At 45.7% G+C, this 18,154-nt stretch overlaps 1 protein-coding gene and 1 non-coding gene across 3 annotated transcripts; one reads left to right on the plus strand and one right to left on the minus strand.

Annotated features, from left to right (window-relative positions):
* The first annotated feature begins 973 nt into the window (after nucleotides 1-973).
* Nucleotides 974-10,476, plus strand: DNTTIP2 (deoxynucleotidyltransferase terminal interacting protein 2). Of its 2 annotated transcripts, none has more exons than XM_019531084.1 (7): nucleotides 974-1,057; nucleotides 2,289-4,012; nucleotides 5,790-5,925; nucleotides 7,755-7,850; nucleotides 7,959-8,123; nucleotides 8,611-8,720; nucleotides 9,731-10,476. In XM_019531084.1, the coding sequence occupies exons 1-7, from the start codon at nucleotides 995-997 to the stop codon at nucleotides 9,822-9,824; spliced, it is 2,388 nt and encodes a 795-aa protein (XP_019386629.1). In that variant the 5' UTR covers nucleotides 974-994; the 3' UTR covers nucleotides 9,825-10,476. The 2 variants fall into 2 exon arrangements, with proteins under 2 accessions (XP_019386629.1, XP_019386631.1); XM_019531086.1 differs by lacking the exon at nucleotides 974-1,057 and adding an exon at nucleotides 1,740-1,886.
* Nucleotides 10,477-17,013: 6,537 nt separating this feature from the next.
* TRNAR-UCU lies at nucleotides 17,014-17,098 on the minus strand. The gene is given in 2 exon segments: nucleotides 17,014-17,049; nucleotides 17,062-17,098. It is a non-coding gene; the product is annotated as a tRNA-Arg (tRNA).
* Between the last annotated feature and the right edge of the window lie 1,056 nt (nucleotides 17,099-18,154).

An 18,154-nucleotide genomic window follows, 5' to 3' on the forward strand; every position in this document is an offset into this window, starting at 1 on the left:
ACTTTCAGTGGCCTAAAAAGGGGTGGGAAAAGGCACAACCTTTAACTGTATGTTACTCACAAATCTTTCAGATAAATGAACTAGCTTGAATGTCTGATGTTGGAGCATATCCACTTTAACTGGCTGAAATGTAAGTGTCGTTACCGGCTAGGGTGTTCCTACTTTAGTGTCCCGGGCTAGGATCCATGCAGAGAGACAGCCATGTACAGGCCGGTCCTGGCATTGAAGGGAGGATGCTTGAAGTAGTCAGAATTCTTCCTGTGATTAAATGAGGGCATGGATAACCGTGAGCACTCACTCGTTTGTGTCTTGTACCTCTCCTGTTTACTGAAGTTTCCTTTTAACAGAGCCCTTTGTTGCAGCCTGTCTTGTTTGGCAGGCTGCTCTTATCTAATGAGCAGGATCGGGCAGGATGCTGGAATGCATCTCGTTGGCAGTGAGGGGAGGGAGCCCAGCTTGCTGCAGCCACTGCTGCTGTTCAAGGGCCGTGGTGCCGGGGGGGGGAAGACGGGAAGCGCACTTGAAGGCTTGCGTGGGAGGGTGCTACTTATAATCCTGGAAAACGAGGGCGGCAGGGACGGCGGGAGGTCACATCTAGTCCAACCCCCTGAACCGAGCAGGACCGTTCCCGACTCGGTCGTCCCAGCCAAAGCTTTCTTCCGAGTGAGGCATTCTTCTTCGTCTTCAACCTGAACGGCCCTTCTTCGCCGCCTCCTGCCCGCTGTCACCTTCATAGGCCCGGCGCCGCCCCCGGCCGGGCGCTGGGCTCGCCCCAGGGGACCAGCGCGAGCTGCTCAGCCACGCCCGTACGCGCCGAGCGGCTCAAAGGCCCGCCCCTTGCCCCGCGGCGCAGCGGTTGGGGGGAGGGGCGCGTCCCTTCGGGTCACGTGGTTCCCGTGGTCCCGCCCACCGCGTGTCACCGAGAGCGCTGTCCCCAGGCGCAGCTGGATGAAGTGGGTGGTGCTTGTACGCATGCGCTGGCACCACGAGGAGCATGGTGGTCACCCGGCGTTCGGCGCGCGGCCGGGAGCCAGAGCCGCCCGAGCCCCCGGCCGCGGTGAGAGGGGGCGGGGCGGGGGGGGGCCTGCCGTGCGTGGGGTTAGCGCGCGGCCCGTGACAAGCCTCAGACCTGGATCTCGCGGCGGCGCGGGGCGCGCGTGATCCGCGGGGGGAGGGGCCGTGGGGACCGCCAGGCGCCGCCGCTCAGGTAAGACCAGACGCCTCATCGCCGCGCCGCCGGTCTCGGCACAGAGCTAAGGGGGCGTCGGGACTTGTGGCTGCGGGCGCTGGCGGCAGTGGGCCGGGGTAGCTGGGAGGCAGCAGCCGGTCACTGATGCCTGCTGCGGGACTGCAGTGCTGTTGCCCGGGTCCTTTTGCTTTAGGGGCCACCTCACTGCTTTGCTCCTGTGCGGTTCCCGCTGCCCTGGTCTAGCCTGGTGTCTCCCCCAGGAGTCCCCTCCTCGATCTGCCATGGGACAAGCCTGGCTATGTAGGTGGTGATCATCTTCAGGGGGCCTCTGCCCAGTCTGCCTGAAAGTCTTCATCACCTGTCTTAGCTTCCTGCTGGGCAGTCCCAGCTCTCCCTTCCCAGACTTAAAAACTGTGCTGCAGGACCCTGTGTCTTCTGGGTAGAAACATCCTCCCTGAACCACATCCCCTTTGACAGGCTGTCAGAGCCCAGGGAAAGCAGGTCACGTCATGTTCAGAGCGCTTGGTTTATCTTCTGCCTCTTTTTAGGTAAGATCTCTTGTTCTTGCTGTTAGCCGCAAGATCTTGGGCCTGATTCCTGGGTCTGGCAAAGCTCAGCCTCATGTGAGATCTGCCATGTGTGCCTCTAGGGGACAGTCCATGGAGCCATTCTGACAGCAGGAGATCACTGAAACTAGGTGTGCAGTGAAATAAACCACAGTTAACTTAATAAAGGGAATTACAGAGGTGGAAACTTGAGCAAAATTAGTTGTTAGAAATAAAAACTTTATAGGCATGAGGTTTCCCAAGATACACGCTGGTAAAAATCAAGCTCTCACAGGAGGAGCAGTGTGATGAGTGTCTGATGCTAGTATTCAAAAAGTACAAGAATCTGATGCCAGTATTGAGAAGGTGTAAGCGCCAGACCAGAGGAGCAAGGCATGTGGTGAAGTTAACTTTCTCTAGACAGGCATTTAAAAAGTCAAAACGTTCACACATTCTTTATGCGAGCCACCAATAACTCTTCTAAAAGTGTGGGGTTTTCCTGTAGAAATTATCTGTCATGTTAATAGCAGTGCTTTTTTTTTCCCTCCCTGTAGCTGGGATCTGCTGAAATTAGCACTCCTGCTTCTGTGAAGATGACCAGGAGAAGCTCCAAAGTAAACACTCAACCAGAAGTCAATTGTGAATCTCTGCTTGAGGAGCTGGAAGATGCAGAAACAAAATCAGATCTTGGTGATCCTTCTGAAACACAAACTAGGAATAATAATAGCAAAATTGTGCAGTCAGCAGAACCAGTTCCTGAGTTACAGGCTGATGGGGATGTGTCTGAAGCAGAATCAAATTGCTCTACTGCATCTGGGCTTCAGACACCTTTGTTCATAAGGGTAACGAGGAGAAGAAAAATTGCCATACCCTATCAGCCAGATTCTCCTGTCAAAAATAGGCTTGCCAAGACAGCTCTTCCAAGTGAATTAAGCAAGTCTCAGGATGAAGATGATGTCTCTGAAGCTGAGTCATGTTCTTCCACTGTTTCTGGAGCTCGGATGCCCAGTGTAAGAACAACAAGAAGCAGGCAGAGCAAAACTAAAATCCAACCAGAACCAGTTTGTGAGGCCCAAGCTGAAGAAGTTTCTGATGCAGAGTCATGGAGTTCGGGTTTTTCAGTCGAGCCATCTGTTATTACCAGAAGAATAACTAGGAGCATGCGAATTAAATCACAAGCAGAAACCATTGAACAGACTGAGAAAAAAGTTAGTGAAGCTGTGCTGGAAGATGAAAAATCAGTTAAGAACCAAATTAAATCTCAGCCAATAATTATATCCTCCCCTGAGCATGCTACCAAGTGTGATTCTGATACAGAGCAAACTTCCCCCCTTTCATTTAGTGAAGCGCCCTGTAAGAACAAATATGTGCCTGAATCTGAAAATGTGACTGTAACAAATGACACCCAACATATTTTTGGAAATGATGTAACCCCCAACAGCTGTGAAGAAACAGAAAAACAATGTACAATACAGTGTTCTGAAAAAGAAACAACAAAGGAGAGAGAGTTTGGGCTTATAGATAGTTCAGTAGAGGAATGCGATCAAGCATTAGAAAAAGAGAGGGAAGAAACTGGAAAAGAAGCTCACTTGAAAAGCGTAGGTCGTTCTGCATGTGACCACAAGAGCCTTGAAGGATCCTGTAATTCCTCAAAGCAGATGACTCCAGCTAAAAAAAAACAAATTATAGAATACCAAAAAACAGATGTTGGGGAGGTAACACAGAGTTCTAACACCGATGAGGATGAAATAATAGTGGACAAGCAGTCCAGCACACCAAGCAGCCTGCAAAAGGCTAGAGATGCAATCGATGATGACTGCAAAATATCTGATGTCGTTGTAGACAGTGGCAGAGACCAAGTAGAACTAGTTGTTGAATCTTCCCCATGCATATCCCAGAAAAAGATCAATGAAAAAGATTCTGTTGTATCGCTTCTTAACAGTGATGATAGTGATGAATCTGAAAACAGCGAAGTGGAAGAGGTGGATGAAGTGGAAGAAAACCTTTGCTGTGCAGAGACTAGTAATCAGACGTTGTTCTCTAACAAGTCTTTAGAAGATGGTTCATCTCATGGTGAAGCAGTGTTTGTAATTGACACAGAACCTGGATTGAGCTTCAACAAAAAGTATTACCTTGAGCAGGAGAACAGAACAAGTGATGCAGAAAGTAAGGATGAAGAAAGTGAAAGGGATGAAGAGCCTTCAGATTTGGAAGAAAATGAGGAATTCATAGATGAAGATGAAGATACAAATTTATTGGAGCATAAGAAATCCCATATGTAAGTGCCTTTTCCAGATACTTTAAGCAATTAATAGGCATAAAATTTGATGCTAAATGATCCAGTGATGTAGAATAAACAGGGGCACTGATTTGATGGCATGATCAGTGGATGTGAAACTGGATTTGATTGGACTCCAGGGTAGAATTATAGCTTGCATTCAGTGACCTCTGTTTCACATACGTGCAAGAGAAATCTGTGACCTGTGGTTCTTGGATCAGTTTTCATGTTGTTTCCCCTCCAGATTATGCTCTGTATCTTGCCTTTCAGCTGTGGTGGTGCCTTTTCCCACCACTTTGGCAACTCTCCCCTTTTTTCTCTCAGGATACTATATTTGGCCGAATCTCACAAATGTATAGGTGTGACAGCATACTTACGAATTCCTTAGGTCTCTTTTTGTGCAGTATCCTTAACAGCAAACCACAGTTATGTAATCAGCTGCTTTTTTGAATCAGTGATTGTTTTTGAAGTTTCCCAGGTGCTTACCTCTTTCCTTTTGAGTAAGTAAATGAAGACAGGGTTTGTTTTTTTTTAAACTTAAGTGGGGTAAATAGGAGTGAATGGTACTTTCCAAAGAACACATTTCCATATGTACTAAAGAGCAGTAGCTAGCCATGTTTGCCTGAAGTCCAGCAGAAGACAATGCATGGTGGTACCTTAAATACTGATGAATTCAGAGATGCATAAGCTTCTGTAAGTCTATTCATAGGATATGACAAAGTAGGTTGTCATCTACAAAAGCTTATGCCTTTCTGAACCAGTTTGTCTCTAAGGTGCCATGCTGCCCTGCCTTCTGCCTATGTTACAAAGTTAGCCTTATGTGTCGATGTTCTGGCCTTTTATCATCATTTGTTATGCTGCTTAAAATAAAATACCGAGTACCAGAACCAAGATTTAGAATCCAGATGTGCTGGTTCAGCCACAAAGCCTAATTCACTAGGCATAGTGTGCCATACTAGGTCACTAAATCTCTCTGTTCTCTAGTTACACCATTAGTATGGGCATTGGGTAGACAGCTCTTTTACTTGTAGGTCTCAGATCACTTTACTGAAGTGATCATAACTGGTCTGTTTTAGCAGTTGCCCTGAGAACAGAGATTTAACTATCTTGTGGTATGATAGGTTTAGATGACAGGAGGCAGAGTTTAAATTACCTGACCTACATATAGGGGTTTGGTTCTGTCAGGAGTACAGTTTTACAAACCCCATACTAAAATGTTTTCATGTTTTATAAACATTTTTCCTAGAATTATTTCCCCATCTGGATTTTTCAGATTTGGGTCAGAATTTAAGAAACAAGAAGCCAAATTGACCAGTATGGGCTTGTTGTTCTGTCTGTGTTGATTGTATATGCAGTTCAGCATTTTCTTAATATTTTATAGCTGTTAGTAAATCTTGTCCACGAATACTCTCTTTAAATTGCCCATCAGACATCCTTTATAAATTCATTTGTTCAGTTATCTGAATGATAGGATGGAAGAAAAGGTGAAACGTATGTTAGTTTTTTCAGTGTTTAGTTTTTAATTTTATTTTAAAACATCTCATTTTGTGCCAACTACAAGAATTAAGTCCTGTGCTATTCCTTGTTTCCCTTTTTTTTTTCCTCTTTTAGTTGTAAACTGCCGCTTTCCTTCAGGTAGTATGATCTAGAAATCTTACTCTATCCCAGGAGCACAGAGAAGAAATAGTAAATACATTTTCACCAAATCTTTCTTTTCTGCAGATGGCATATGGAAATAGCTTTCAATGTTAATCATTCACCCAATATTTCTCCTCAGCTTGCATCTCTCCAGCAGCATAGACCCTGGTCTGAATATCAAGAAGCTTGGAGGCTTGTATATTAGCTTTGATGCAAAAAAACAAAGGTCTGGACCAAGTGTAGTTAAGCAATCACAAGAGAAAAAGGAAGACGAGGTAACATGTTTAAGATTGTAAATTTACAGGGCTGCTTGGGGTTATAATCATAATTAGTCAAATTATGACACTGGTTTTAGAAAACCCCTTCACTTACAATTTGGAGGCAGTAGTAACATTTTTAACTAAAGCATAGGTTTGAATTTGGTGGTGATCATAGGAATTGACTGTATATACTCTATGTAGGAGCCTAAGGGACAGTGTAAATACAGGGCATTATTCTACAGCAGGGGTCGGCAACCCCTGGCATGCGAGGCCATTTTGCTCGGCACACCATGGCCAGCCCCAGTTCTGGGTAGCTGCTGCCAGCAGTGGAGCCCAGGCTGCTCCCAGCAGGGCTTGCAGTGTCTCAGCTGCCTTCTGGGAGCAGCCCGAGCTCCTGGCTGGCAGCAGCTACCCAGAGCCAGGGCCGGCTGCAGCCGGGAGGCTGCAAACAGATGTGTCAGGCTTCGGAGCCCCGGCATCAGCTCTGTACCGGTGTGTGCGCATATGCCTCGGAGCAGGCAGTGAGGGAGGGGCTTGAGGCAGCGCAGCTCTGGTCTCTCTCCTGCTCCTGGCACAGAGCTGGTGACTGGGCTCTGGAGCCTGGCGCAGCTGTTTGTAGCCAGCCTGGGCTTTGAGCAGCTGCAGGAAGCAGTGGGCAGGCTGCAAACAGCTGCGCCAGGCTCCACAGCTCCAGCATCGGCTCTGTGTGTGCACAGTCGCCACCAGCATGGAACTGATGCCGGAGCTGTGGAGCCTGGCACAGCTGTTTACACACAGCTGCACCGGTCTCTGGAGCCCAGTTACCAGCTCTGTGCTGGGAGCAGGGAGAGACCAGGGTTGCACTGCCTCGGGCCTCTCCCCACTGCCCACTCCAAGGCACACATGCATGTGCCGGAACAGACCTCCCAGCTGCAGCCAACCCTGGCTCTGGGTAGCTGCTCCCAGCCAGCAACTGGGATGCTGCAATCCCTGCTGGGAGCAGCCGAGGCTCCAGCAGCTACCCAGAGCCAGGGTAGCTGCTGACAGCTACAGAGCCAGGGCTGGGGGGCAGGGGCTTTGAATGGGGGGTGTAGATCTGGGGGGCAGGGGCTTTGGGTGCAAGGCAAGGGGCACAAGCACAGCATCCTGACATGTACCGCCTGCCCTCATTTTGTTTTTCTGGCATGCCAGCATTCCGGCACTTTCCAAGGTAGGCATTGTGGGGGTTTTCGGCACTCCAGCCAAAAAATATTGCCTGTCCCTGTCCTACAGAATAGGACTAACTGGGTTATTTAAAGCATGCCTGTTATTTGTCAAGGGATTATATTTTATTAATTGAGTTTCTGATATGCTGCATTATCACAGACCTAGCTAATAGTCAAACACATACTGTCTTTTGGGAATGAGGTGAAGTATGATCCTGTTTTGGGCAGAAAATAAAACTAGAATTCAGCAGTTAAGTCAGTTGGAGACATTTGAGACCTCCATAACTCTAGGGTGGGGTTTAGTCTGGCTGAGTAGATAAGGGGCTTGCATTGCTTTCCAGGAAGGCTGTTTATTCACTTAGGCAGTCTCATTCCTAACAGCTTTATTAATAACTACTTGCTTCTTCCAGCCCTAGTCTAATGTTCTGCATCATTGGCCAGTACTCGGTTCCCTTTCCTTGATATAAAGGTCCCTACTTCCATCATTATAGGGCAGGAAAGCCTGTTCCCCGTAGCAGCCATTTTAATGTGGTAATGCTTGCTTAGAATCCTTAGTCATTTCATTGGTGTGTTCTTTGTATTATCAAATATAAAATTAAATTCAGATCAGTCCCATGACTGTTAAGCATTACTTAAACAGTAATTTGATTTTCTGTTTAGATTTTGCAGAAGAGTATAATAACTCCAGATTTTGAAAAAAAGGAATGTGTCCCACCTGTTAAGGAGTCGCTTCACCAGCTAAAAAAACAGCGTAAGGTAAGGGTAGAGCCTATGACTCTGAACCACTGGTATCCTTGGAGACACAAAAACAGAATACCTTGGCTTTGCATTTTTATGACATCAGATCTGGTTGTTGTGCCATAGGCAGAGCGAGAGAAAACAACAGGTGATGCCTGGTTTGGTATGAAAGCCCCAGAAATGACAAGTGAATTAAAAAATGATCTGAAGGCACTGAAGATGAGGGCCTCCATGGACCCCAGACGTTTTTACAAGAAGAATGATAGAGATGGCCTGCCCAAGTACTTTCAGGTAAGGAACCAGTAAAAATAGATCCTATCACCACTTTTATAACCAAGAGTAGTGATGCTTATTTTCTACCCTCAGTAAGCAGCTCTCACTTAATATTAGGTCTGTGAACTATGAAGAGGACTCATCGCTTTTTCAAGTGATGCCATTTAAATCCTGTGCTGGGTTATTTGCTAATACAATGGCAAAGGGACAGTAAGAAATTAATTCTCCAGAGAATAATCAGGGTTCCCTCCACCCCAGCACATAAAAATAAACGCTTATATTCTTTTGGAGAGCTAGGTTGGATTCATTAAGGCAGGTGCTGTAGTTCTTATGCTGAGAATAGTACTGTTCCTAAAACTCTCATACACTGGTCTTATTTACTGTAAGCATAACAGTGTATTCATATACAAAACACTGCCTAAGGCTTGTAACAGTGCAGGCACTTTGTGACGTGTTATAAGAGAATCTGTTGCCAGAAGATTTATTTTAAATGTTCTTTTCCCAGGTTGGAACTGTGGTTGACAGTCCAGTAGACTTTTACCATGCTCGAATTCCTAAGAAGCAAAGGAAGAAAACAATTGTTGAAGAACTGCTTGCAGATTCTGAATTTAGAAGGTATTGATGAGTGGCTTAATTTTAAGACTAGCAGTATAATTCACATTAAAAGAGAAATGTATTTTTAATAGAGATATGTATTTCCTTTTGGTTATTTTTATAAATTCAGATAGCTGGGGCTGATGCTAGTCAGGATTTAAAAGTTTGTTGGCAGTGCTGAGAATAGAAGCTCCCATATCTGTTTCCTATGTACCAAACAGACTTAAGCCAGTGCTTCACTTTTGGGCACCATTTAGTTTAAAAATAACTTCTGAATATAAATTGCCCACAACGTGCCTGGCGGTTAATGTTTGTAACTGAAGAAAACAGCTAATTGTCGTTTATCAAAATTCCTGATGCTAGTGAGCAACTTTAGGAAGCCCTAAAATGTTGATGCTGTTCACACTGCTAACTGGTGCAGAAATAGAATCTATACCAGGAAAATAATTTATGTTAGCTTATTTTTTTGATCTGTGTGCATGGTTTACCTTGTTAACCTTCCTCTTTGATTTTTAACTGAATAAGAGTGATGATCAGAAAATTCACTTGGAGTCTAATATAAAATGTAGTGCAAACTGGCAGCAACATTAGTAATACTGTTGAGCCTGTTCATCCTTAAAGAAGGTGGACTATTGGAAGCTTCAATTAGCAGGCTGCATAATGTATTAGAAAAACAATGTTTCCAGGTAAAAATGTTTAATGCCAAAATATTTTATTTTTAAGCTCATAATTATTTATGCTTTGTATCTAGTTTGTCTGTAAATTTGCTACGTTTCACTTGTTAATGCAAGAAATTTTGTTTCCCTCCATGCAAAGTTCAAACGTTTACCAGCAGTATTTGAAAAAATATCCCAAGTATTTGTTTGTTATCCTTGCTACCAATGTCAGTTCTCCCTCACTAGTCCTGTGTTTATCAAGCTGTAAAAAACTGTAAAACAAACCTTAACCTAGCAAATTACTGGGTGTTTTGTGTGTTGCCTTCTACTGCACTGTGCGTGTTTTACTTACATAATTTATTTTCATTTGTTCAGATATAATAAAAGGAAGTATCAGGAGATCATGACTGAAAAAGCAGCTCTTGCAGCAGGCAAGAAGAATCGGAAAAAGAAGAAATTTCACAAATAAGATTTGGAGAAAATAAATGGAAGGAATGCTTTATTTTTATTATACATTTGTTTAAAGAACATTTTGGTGGTGATTGTTGTAAGATTGAAGCTGTCTTTCTAATTGAGTTAAGGCAGGGCAGGGCCCTGTCTTTGCAGCAGTATTTTTGACAGGGGAGAATAACACAAGAAATGACATGGGATTCTGTTTTGTGGACTGGTATAGACATTCAGTAGCAACAGCATAAATTCGTTCTACAAGGAAAAAGAAGAGTCATTCTGTACAATCAGTGATTGAAGGAGATGGTTGTATGAAAGAGCAGGAATGTTTCAAAAATCATTTTTTTCCTCTAATAAGAAAAATCTTTGAAAAAAATCTGCAAGTCTAGCTTTTTAGTTTTGTAGAAAACTGTCCATGCATTTGTTAGTAAAGCCTTCATTTTAATGAAGATTTTTATAAACGTGCATTCAGTCTACGCTTCTAGTCAGCTATTTTTAATGTCTCCTTAAAGCAGTGATTCATATTCACCAAGCTGTGATGATACTGGAGTTCATAAACTTGTACATGGACTGTAAAATGCTATTTTTACTATGTGCTATGCAGGAAAAAATAAATTACAAGTGGAAATGAGTGTTATCATGCTATCAGAATTAAACTGTTATCTTAATATGGATTTATGTGGTACAGTGGTATAACTTAACATTAAGTCGAAAGGTAAGAATATAGGTTTAAAGGGGTACTGCCAAAACTGAGGCATCCAATTGAACATGCTTGAATACGAAGGCTCTGTAGGCTGTATTTACGTAACTTGAACACAGTTTCTATAACATTCTGCCCTTTTCTTATTCCACTTCTTGCTTGAGTTATATAGTAGTTTGTTCCTGACTTTTTTTGTTTGTTTGGTTTATTGAGAGATGTTATCTGGTTGTTCTGTACCAAAAGTTAGAGATATGGCTTGTGTGTAAGGAAAAGAAAGACTCCTTTGTGGTTTCCTAACAGGTAGTTGCTCCTGGTTGGCTTCATCTAGTAGGAGTGTAGTTCTTTCAAGGTTCAGCATAATAATGTGGAGATTTTCCTCAACATTTATCTTTCTCTCTAAACCTACTTTTTTGTATTAATACTATCTGTAGCCTCTGTGGATTGACTCTGTACGTTTAGAATACAAAGTACTATAGTATGGTAATTGCTACTCTTGCTGACAGTTTTAACCAAGAATCTAAGAATTGAATGAATGAGGATAATGGAACTCTTCAATCTTGGTGATAGCCTTCCAAGTCTCGTTTGAGGAAAGTAAGCACAGCAGATCTGGGAAGCTTGCACTGCCACTGCAAATTCTTTAGGTACTGATGTTTGTAGCCTTCCAAGATCACATTTATTTAAAACAAAGGTTTATGCTGCTTTTAAATGACCCTGAAATATTTTTTGTGCTGCTGTTGCAGGTATGTACCCCTAATTACTAATTCTAGGATACAAGATAAGAAAGGAAACTTAATGGCAGTATTTGAACTACTACCACATCTTTTATGCTGAGCAGTCTGTGTCAGAATTGGTCAAAGAGTACTGATAATCCTCTGGGTATTTTTAGTTACTGTTTTTCATCATAAGAACATTGAATTTTGAAGACTAACTAAAGATGTTTAAAGGAGAAGAATTTTATATACAATAAGTGAAATATTCTACAGTAGGAAATATGAATTATGTAGCTTAGTAAGTAGTTAGTTTTGAGTTTCTATTTTTAAACCAGAGGTGGGCAAAATATGACCTGTGGGCAGGATCTGGCCTCCCAAGAGATTTCAATCCAGCCTGCATCAGGTCCCTCAACCCCACCTGGCCCAGGCCCTGGTGCATGTGCCAGGTCCCACTCCTTGCAGGTGAGGTGCAGCAGCTAGACAGCTTCTCAGCGGCCCCTGCAGCAGCAGCAGCTCTCTGCCCAACTGCTTGCTGCTGGCAATCTGCCCCACACCCATTGCTTGGGGTGCTGGACAAGCAGGCAGTCTCCACGGAGACTGGCCCAACCCAGGACCCCTGCAGACATGGTGCGCGCTGCCAGGCAGATGGGATGGAGCTCTGGGCAGGCAGGGAACAGGAACCACTGGCGGTTGGGGCGGGAGTTGCAGGGCCAGGTCCCAGGGCACAGCTGTGATCCACTCCCTGCATGTCCCTGCCCACAGAACCGGTGCCTGTCTCAAGGATGTTTGGGGAGTGAATTGCAGCTCTGCTCTAGACCATGACCCCTGCCCACCTGCCCCACTCCCAAATGCTGTTCTCTGGTCAGCTGTGGCCCCATCTCATTTGCCTAGCTGAGCACACCCTGCTTTTGGCAGTCCCAGACCTGTCTCTGTGGAGACCCTGCTTGCCTCCTCCATCCAGCATCCCCATTAGTGGGTGCAGGGCAAAAGGGCCTGGGGCTGGATAGAATTAATTGCCCCTCTGCACCAAGCCACACCCTCTTCCCTCCACTGCCCAGCCTTCTGGCCTGGAACAGCTCACTGAAACTCCTTAAGTGGCCCTCCAGCCCAAATAATTGCCCATCCCTGGTTTAAGGACTAGATACTTCTGCTTATAATGGCCTCAGCTATTACAAAGTTTAAGGTAGAATTTAAAGCAATTGCTGGGTGCAGACATGTATAACAATTGAAACATTCACAAATGTCACTGATCGGGAATTGGGTTACAAATATATGAAGCACTAGGGGCTGGGAGTGAACACCCAACCCAGCACACACTGCAGTAGGTGATTTACAGGGGAAGTACCTACACTCATGTTTTAGAGATCCCTGGAGACTGGGTGACCTGTGGCTGGGGACTAGGCCTGTGCGAGTAGGCAGCTATTTGATGCAACTTCGGATCTGACCACTTCGGATGCCAGGGATCTGATCCAGAGCTCCGGACCGGGTCCCAGCTTCGATCTGGCTGAAGTGGCTCCAAAGCTTCAGAGCCGCCTCGGAGCTCTGGCCATAGGGTATAATGGGGAATCAATGAAATATCTATAACTTTGTTGGTTTTTGTCTGATATGGATGAACTTTGGGTGGTAGCCTCTGCTGAGAGCATGAAACCTGCCAGGTTTCAAGAGGATCGGTGCAGGGGTTTGGGGGTGGTTCTTGGGTCTAGGTTTTGTGGTTCCCAGGGACTAGGGGTGGAAGGTGAGAGGTTGTGGTAGAGTAGTAAACCTGTGCATTGCCAGCTGAACTGAAGAAGAAATTTGCCTGTGTCCTTCAGACCTGCATTTATACCTTTTTTTCTAAAGCTGTCCAATATTGACAACTGATGACAACGGAGGGCCAAAACTTTTTTTAAAAATAAATAAATAAATAAAGTTTGGTGATTTGTAGGTTATTAGTTCACAGTTATGTACGAAGCACCCTCTTCTGGAAAATCAGTACCTGCCCAAGGATCAAGTTGGGCACATGCAAATCCCTTCAGAAAATATTGGCTTAGATAGTCTGTTCTACTATAACTATTCCTATATTCAGCTCTCAGATAGGTGCAGACATTATTGATTATATAAAGCCAGGGCAAAGAAAATTTAAGCATGCTTTCATACTCTATCTTGATGCCTTAACTTAAACCTGGAGGTAGAAGGAAATCAATATTAGATGGAGAAGGATAATATTATGATGATAAACATTTTTAAACGTTTAAGTAGTCCTAAGCATTTGCATAAAATTCAGAAGAATTTTTTCCAGCTATTTTAAAATTATTTTTGTTAAAATAGTTCTGTGTGTAAAATTTAGGTTGAGTATCAGTACTCCCTGTTAATGGTTATATTGTTGCATAACTGCATGCTTCCCCTCTTCTAATATTATAAAAGCCTAAGTCTGTCTGTCTATAACACTTCATTCGCACTCTGATTGGCTGTCTGAAACAACCAATCAAAGTGCTCGAAGCATGGGGGGAGCACCGCCATGATTCCAAAGCTGCGCAGAGGACCGGACAGAGGGGGGTGGAGGAGCCAAGGCCTCGGCTCCCCCACCCTGCTACCTGCAAGAGGCAGAACAGCGGCAGCATAGAGCGTTAGGTGGTGGCACTCAATCCCAGCCCTCCCCCTTTCCTGTCATTCTTGATGGGCAATTGGCTAGTTTACATACTATTAGGATAAATAGTAATACATTAAAGAAATATTTTCAAAATCTCGTTTAGACTTAATAGGTAGGTGTATATTGTGTCATCCTTTGTTTATAACTAAGCAACAGATTTGCTCAGTATTTTATATTGTATCAAATGGAAGTCTGACATGACCAAGTCCGTGAAGAGTAACATTAAAGCAAACTGATCAGAAAACGTATTTATAGAAGAGCAGTGGTTTTGAGATGAGTATTTCTGCAAATAAATTGTGTCAGGTATTGGTTTGCTTATCTCTCTCATGTACTGGCATGTAAAAAATGCTCAAGTTACCCTGAGCGGGGTGATACTGTCTTTATTGACTGCCTGGAAAATATAAGCTCTGTTGGTGCCAAGAGATTTCCTTGTGTTTAGCAGTGTTCTGTTTTCTGTATATGCTGCTGATGACTCAGATGTCCTTACATTGTTTTGTGTTCTTTGGTGGATTTTAATAGTAGGCTTGTTCTCTTGTTTTCCTGTACTCCCCCTGGTTCTGTCTTTATTAAAGCATTGTCTCTTGTTTTGGACTGTAAGCTTTCTGGGATAGAGCTTTTGTTCTATGTGTAGAGTACAGTGAGGTCTTGATCTTTGAGTAAGGTTCTTAGATGTGATGGCAGTCCATATCATGAACAATAAATTAGTCATGTTAAATCCAATCAACAATGGTATGGTGAACAATTAACAATATTGTGCCATTAGCATGCACTGTAGTTTGGAAGTCAATTAGGGGTGGACAAAATAAGGCCTGCAGGCTGGATCCAGTCCACCAAGGGATTTTCTCCAGCCTGCAGCAAATCCCTCAGTTCTGCCCGGCCCAGATGTAGGGGCAGCCCAGGCTGTGGCACGTGTGGCCAGTCCCAGGCTGGTACAGCAGCTGGTCTCATTTTCCAGCTGTTCTTGCACCAGTGGCTCCTGGCTGCCACTGGACCCAGCCCTGCCGCCCAGACACTGTCGCCCATCCAGCCTGTACCTGCTGCAGGGAGCGGGACCCACCCAGGCAGGGGAGAGAGCAGTGTTCAGGAGCAGGATGAGTGGGCAGGATCTTGGGGCGATGACAGCAAGGGGCCACAGCTGAAAGCTGCAATCTGCTCCCTGCATGGCCCTGCAACAGGTGCAGGTTCCCCAGGCAGGGGCATGTGGATAACAGGTCACAGCTCATCCTTGACCCCATGCTGTCACCACTCAGTGATCCAGCCCTGGTCCCACCCACCTGTCCCACTCCCAGATGTCACTCCCTGACAACCCATGGCCCCATCCCAGTCACCTGGCCGAGCACAGAGCAGAGCCATTTAAGGAGTTTGGGTGAGCTGTTGGGGGGAGGGGTGTTAACACAGCCTGCAACCGCTCACCAAAGCTCCCGAAGTGGCCCTGGGGCCCAAATAATTATCCACCCCTGATATAAACAAAATATAACACTGCCACTTCTCGCCGCTGAATCCTCTCCTTCTATAAGTTGTCCTTCTGACACCTTTAGGAAGTTCTGCCATCAGCTTCTTTTCTCCAAATTTGAATGCATCTTTCTCCTAACTATTTATTTCCAGACATCACTACCATGTATGTGATCTCCTAATAATGAATATGTTTACAGAGTTTTGTCACTTTCTTTTCAACATCCTCAAAGTCAGGTCTTCTCCTCTTCTCTCCAGTGCTAGTTTCTACCTATACACTAGCATCTTTCTTTGATTATTAAAAGCCCTTCTTCCCCATCTGTCAATCTGCTTGTTTTTCCCACATTGCTTTTATCTTGTTACACTGTAATAAGCTCCTTGTCACCATCTGAAAGATTCTGTATTTTTGCCTTTACTTTTTCTGACTGACCCGTGTAGGCTGTCTGGGCCATCTTCCTACATGTTGTCTTCTTGTTCCCTTATATTCTTGTCAATCTTTGTACCTTCTACTGTACTGCCCCCTGTGCTTGGACAGTTTTCCCTGGTCTCATGGGCTATTGGTCTCCTATTCAGGTAATTCTTTTTCTTGTCAAACTTTTGAACTCTTCCAACTTGAACTCTTGTGCTCTTTCTTATCTCCACTTAGATTTTCAAGCTTTTGGGGACCTCTTATAGGGGTCCATAAGATGACGTATATTTTCAACCCTGCATAAATGGTTTTTAATGAGTTCCCTGCTCTAGAGCTCTTTTTGCACAAACTAGACAAAACTCCACAAATGAGAAGAGATCATTGGTACATACAAAGGTAGGAAAAACTAAAAAACAGTAAACAAGAGTCATAAATTGCACGGTGGAATGAGGTTTTATAGGGGAAGCAGACTGTGTACAACGTCTAATACTGGTTCATTTAATGTAGAAATAAACATTCTCCATCGTGCATGAGTGCTGTAGTTTTAACCCCTTTTTCCAAAGTGCTGTAACTGACAAAAATATTTAATCTGAAAAACTTGAGAATGAGGTCCATGAAGCTTATCATGAGGTACCAGAAAGATGTATGGTAGAAATCAAGCTAAAAAAAATGTGTATTCATAGAAAAGATTGGAAGCTGCATACAACTGAGCTGACAGTAACAACGAGTGCCAGCTGGGAGCCCCTGTGACTGCTGCAGCGGGCTCAGTGTCCCCCTCTGGAAAGCAAGGTTTCTGTCATCGGCATTGTGGTGGGGACTGCCATGCTGTCACCTGTCCTTTTATTTCGAGGTAGTGACAAGGTGCTGCTTCATTATAAGCTTCATGGACTTTTTTCCAGGTTTTCAGCTGATTTGTGTTTTTGGTCATGGTTACAGGGCTTTGCTGTAGTTAAAGCTACAGGAAAAACCCTGCGCTGCTGCTCGGCGAGAGCTACAAGCGGTGCTGAGACTCCCAGGTGGCTGCATTTGTATTTATTTGGGGCCATTCGCTGGTGAACCAAGTCGTGTTGGATCGGTCCCGGGCGCTCGTCTCGTCTCGTCCGGTCCGTGAAGCCCCACGGCCCTGAGCCTGGACGTGGTTTTAGGGGCGAGTTAAGTGTCGCTGCCACTCGCCGTCTCTCGGGAAAGAGGCCTCTGCTCCATCCTGTGACTGCAGACAGAGCCGCAGGGATCCGCTGGCGCCTGCGGGAGCTGGGAGTGAAATGTGGAAAAAATAATACTGAAACGAAAGAAAAAAAAAGAGGAAAAGCACGACTCCGCCGGGACTCGAACCCGGAACCTTTGAATCCCTTCACCCTCTAGAAGTCCAATGCGCTATCCATTGCGCCACGGAGCCACCTGTTGGACTCAGTGCGCATCGGCCCTACAGTGAAGCGCGGCGGCGCGGCCCGGCCCTGCTCTCGGCGGCGCTGCGGCGCGGGCCTCCTCGGGCCAGGACTTCCAGCCGCCGCGCTCCGGGGGCCCCGAGCGCTCCCCTGCCGCTGGGGCAGGTCCCGCCTTTGGCCACACGCCTCCTCCCCGCCCTGGCCCCGGGGCCCGAGCCGGCAAGCCGCCTGCGGCGCTCCTCGGCGTGGGGCCCGCAGCCCAGCCCTGCCGAGAAACCGCAAAGAAAACGCGTCTGCACGCGCACTGGGGCGTTTCTTCCTGCCATGCTGCAGCCCTTGCCTTCGCAAGCTCAGCGAGAGAAAGGGAACTGTCCCTTCCAGCCGCAGCAGCGACTATCCAGAGAAAACAGGTGGGATCCGCTGCAAACCTGCGAGCAGCTGCAGTCCGGGACAGGTGACACGCGGCCATTCCCGGGACAACGAACGACTCCTGGCCTTGCGCATCCTCGCGGACGACCCCGGTCAGCAGCTGCGTCTGGGCCCGCAGCCGCCGCGGTGTCCCTGCTGCCCTGGAGCGCATCTCCGCGTCGCACGAGTCACGCGCACTGTTAAACATCTCGGTGCCGGCTGGCCCTAAGCAATGCCAAGCAGGAACGGCAGGCTTCATCCTGTGGCAAGCACAGGAGCATACTTGCACTTGACCGCAAACCCGAGAAAAGCAAAGGTTTTTATTTTGTATTTTCGGGTACCTCTGCTCACAGCTGCCTCTGCGGGCGCAATCAGGCAGCAGCAGCAACTGGGTATGAAATCGCAATACGACTCAACAGATTAAAAGGGGAAATGATTAGTGTAGCCCGTGGGAACTGCAGTGGGGTTTAGGCAAACAGATCGTGACGATCTGTTTTGTCAGATAATAGGGCTTCGGTAGAAATGTAATCAGGCTACCCCGAGAAGCTGGAGAGCAGTACAGGCTCATTAGGTGGCGATAGGGAGAGAACAGTAGATGGTGACAGGGAGCCTGAAGCTACGGGGTAGCTTTCCTCTTGGGTTTGCAGTTATTTCTTCCA

Source organism: Crocodylus porosus, unplaced genomic scaffold, assembly GCF_001723895.1.
Source record: "Crocodylus porosus isolate Cpor-Errol unplaced genomic scaffold, CroPor_comp1, whole genome shotgun sequence".
NCBI classification, from domain to species: domain Eukaryota; kingdom Metazoa; phylum Chordata; order Crocodylia; family Crocodylidae; genus Crocodylus; species Crocodylus porosus.

What these genes read in the sequence shown, in the direction of transcription:
- DNTTIP2 (XM_019531084.1), top strand. Translation starts at nt 995, where the DNA reads ATGGTGGTCACCCGGCGTTCGGCGCGCGGCCGGGAGCCAGAGCCGCCC. An exon ending in GAGCATAAGAAATCCCATAT is followed by an intron (nt 4,013 to 5,789) that starts GTAAGTGCCTTT and finishes ATTTCTCCTCAG; the next exon opens with CTTGCATCTCTCCAGCAGCA. An exon ending in GCAGATTCTGAATTTAGAAG is followed by an intron (nt 8,721 to 9,730) that starts GTATTGATGAGT and finishes TCATTTGTTCAG; the next exon opens with ATATAATAAAAGGAAGTATC.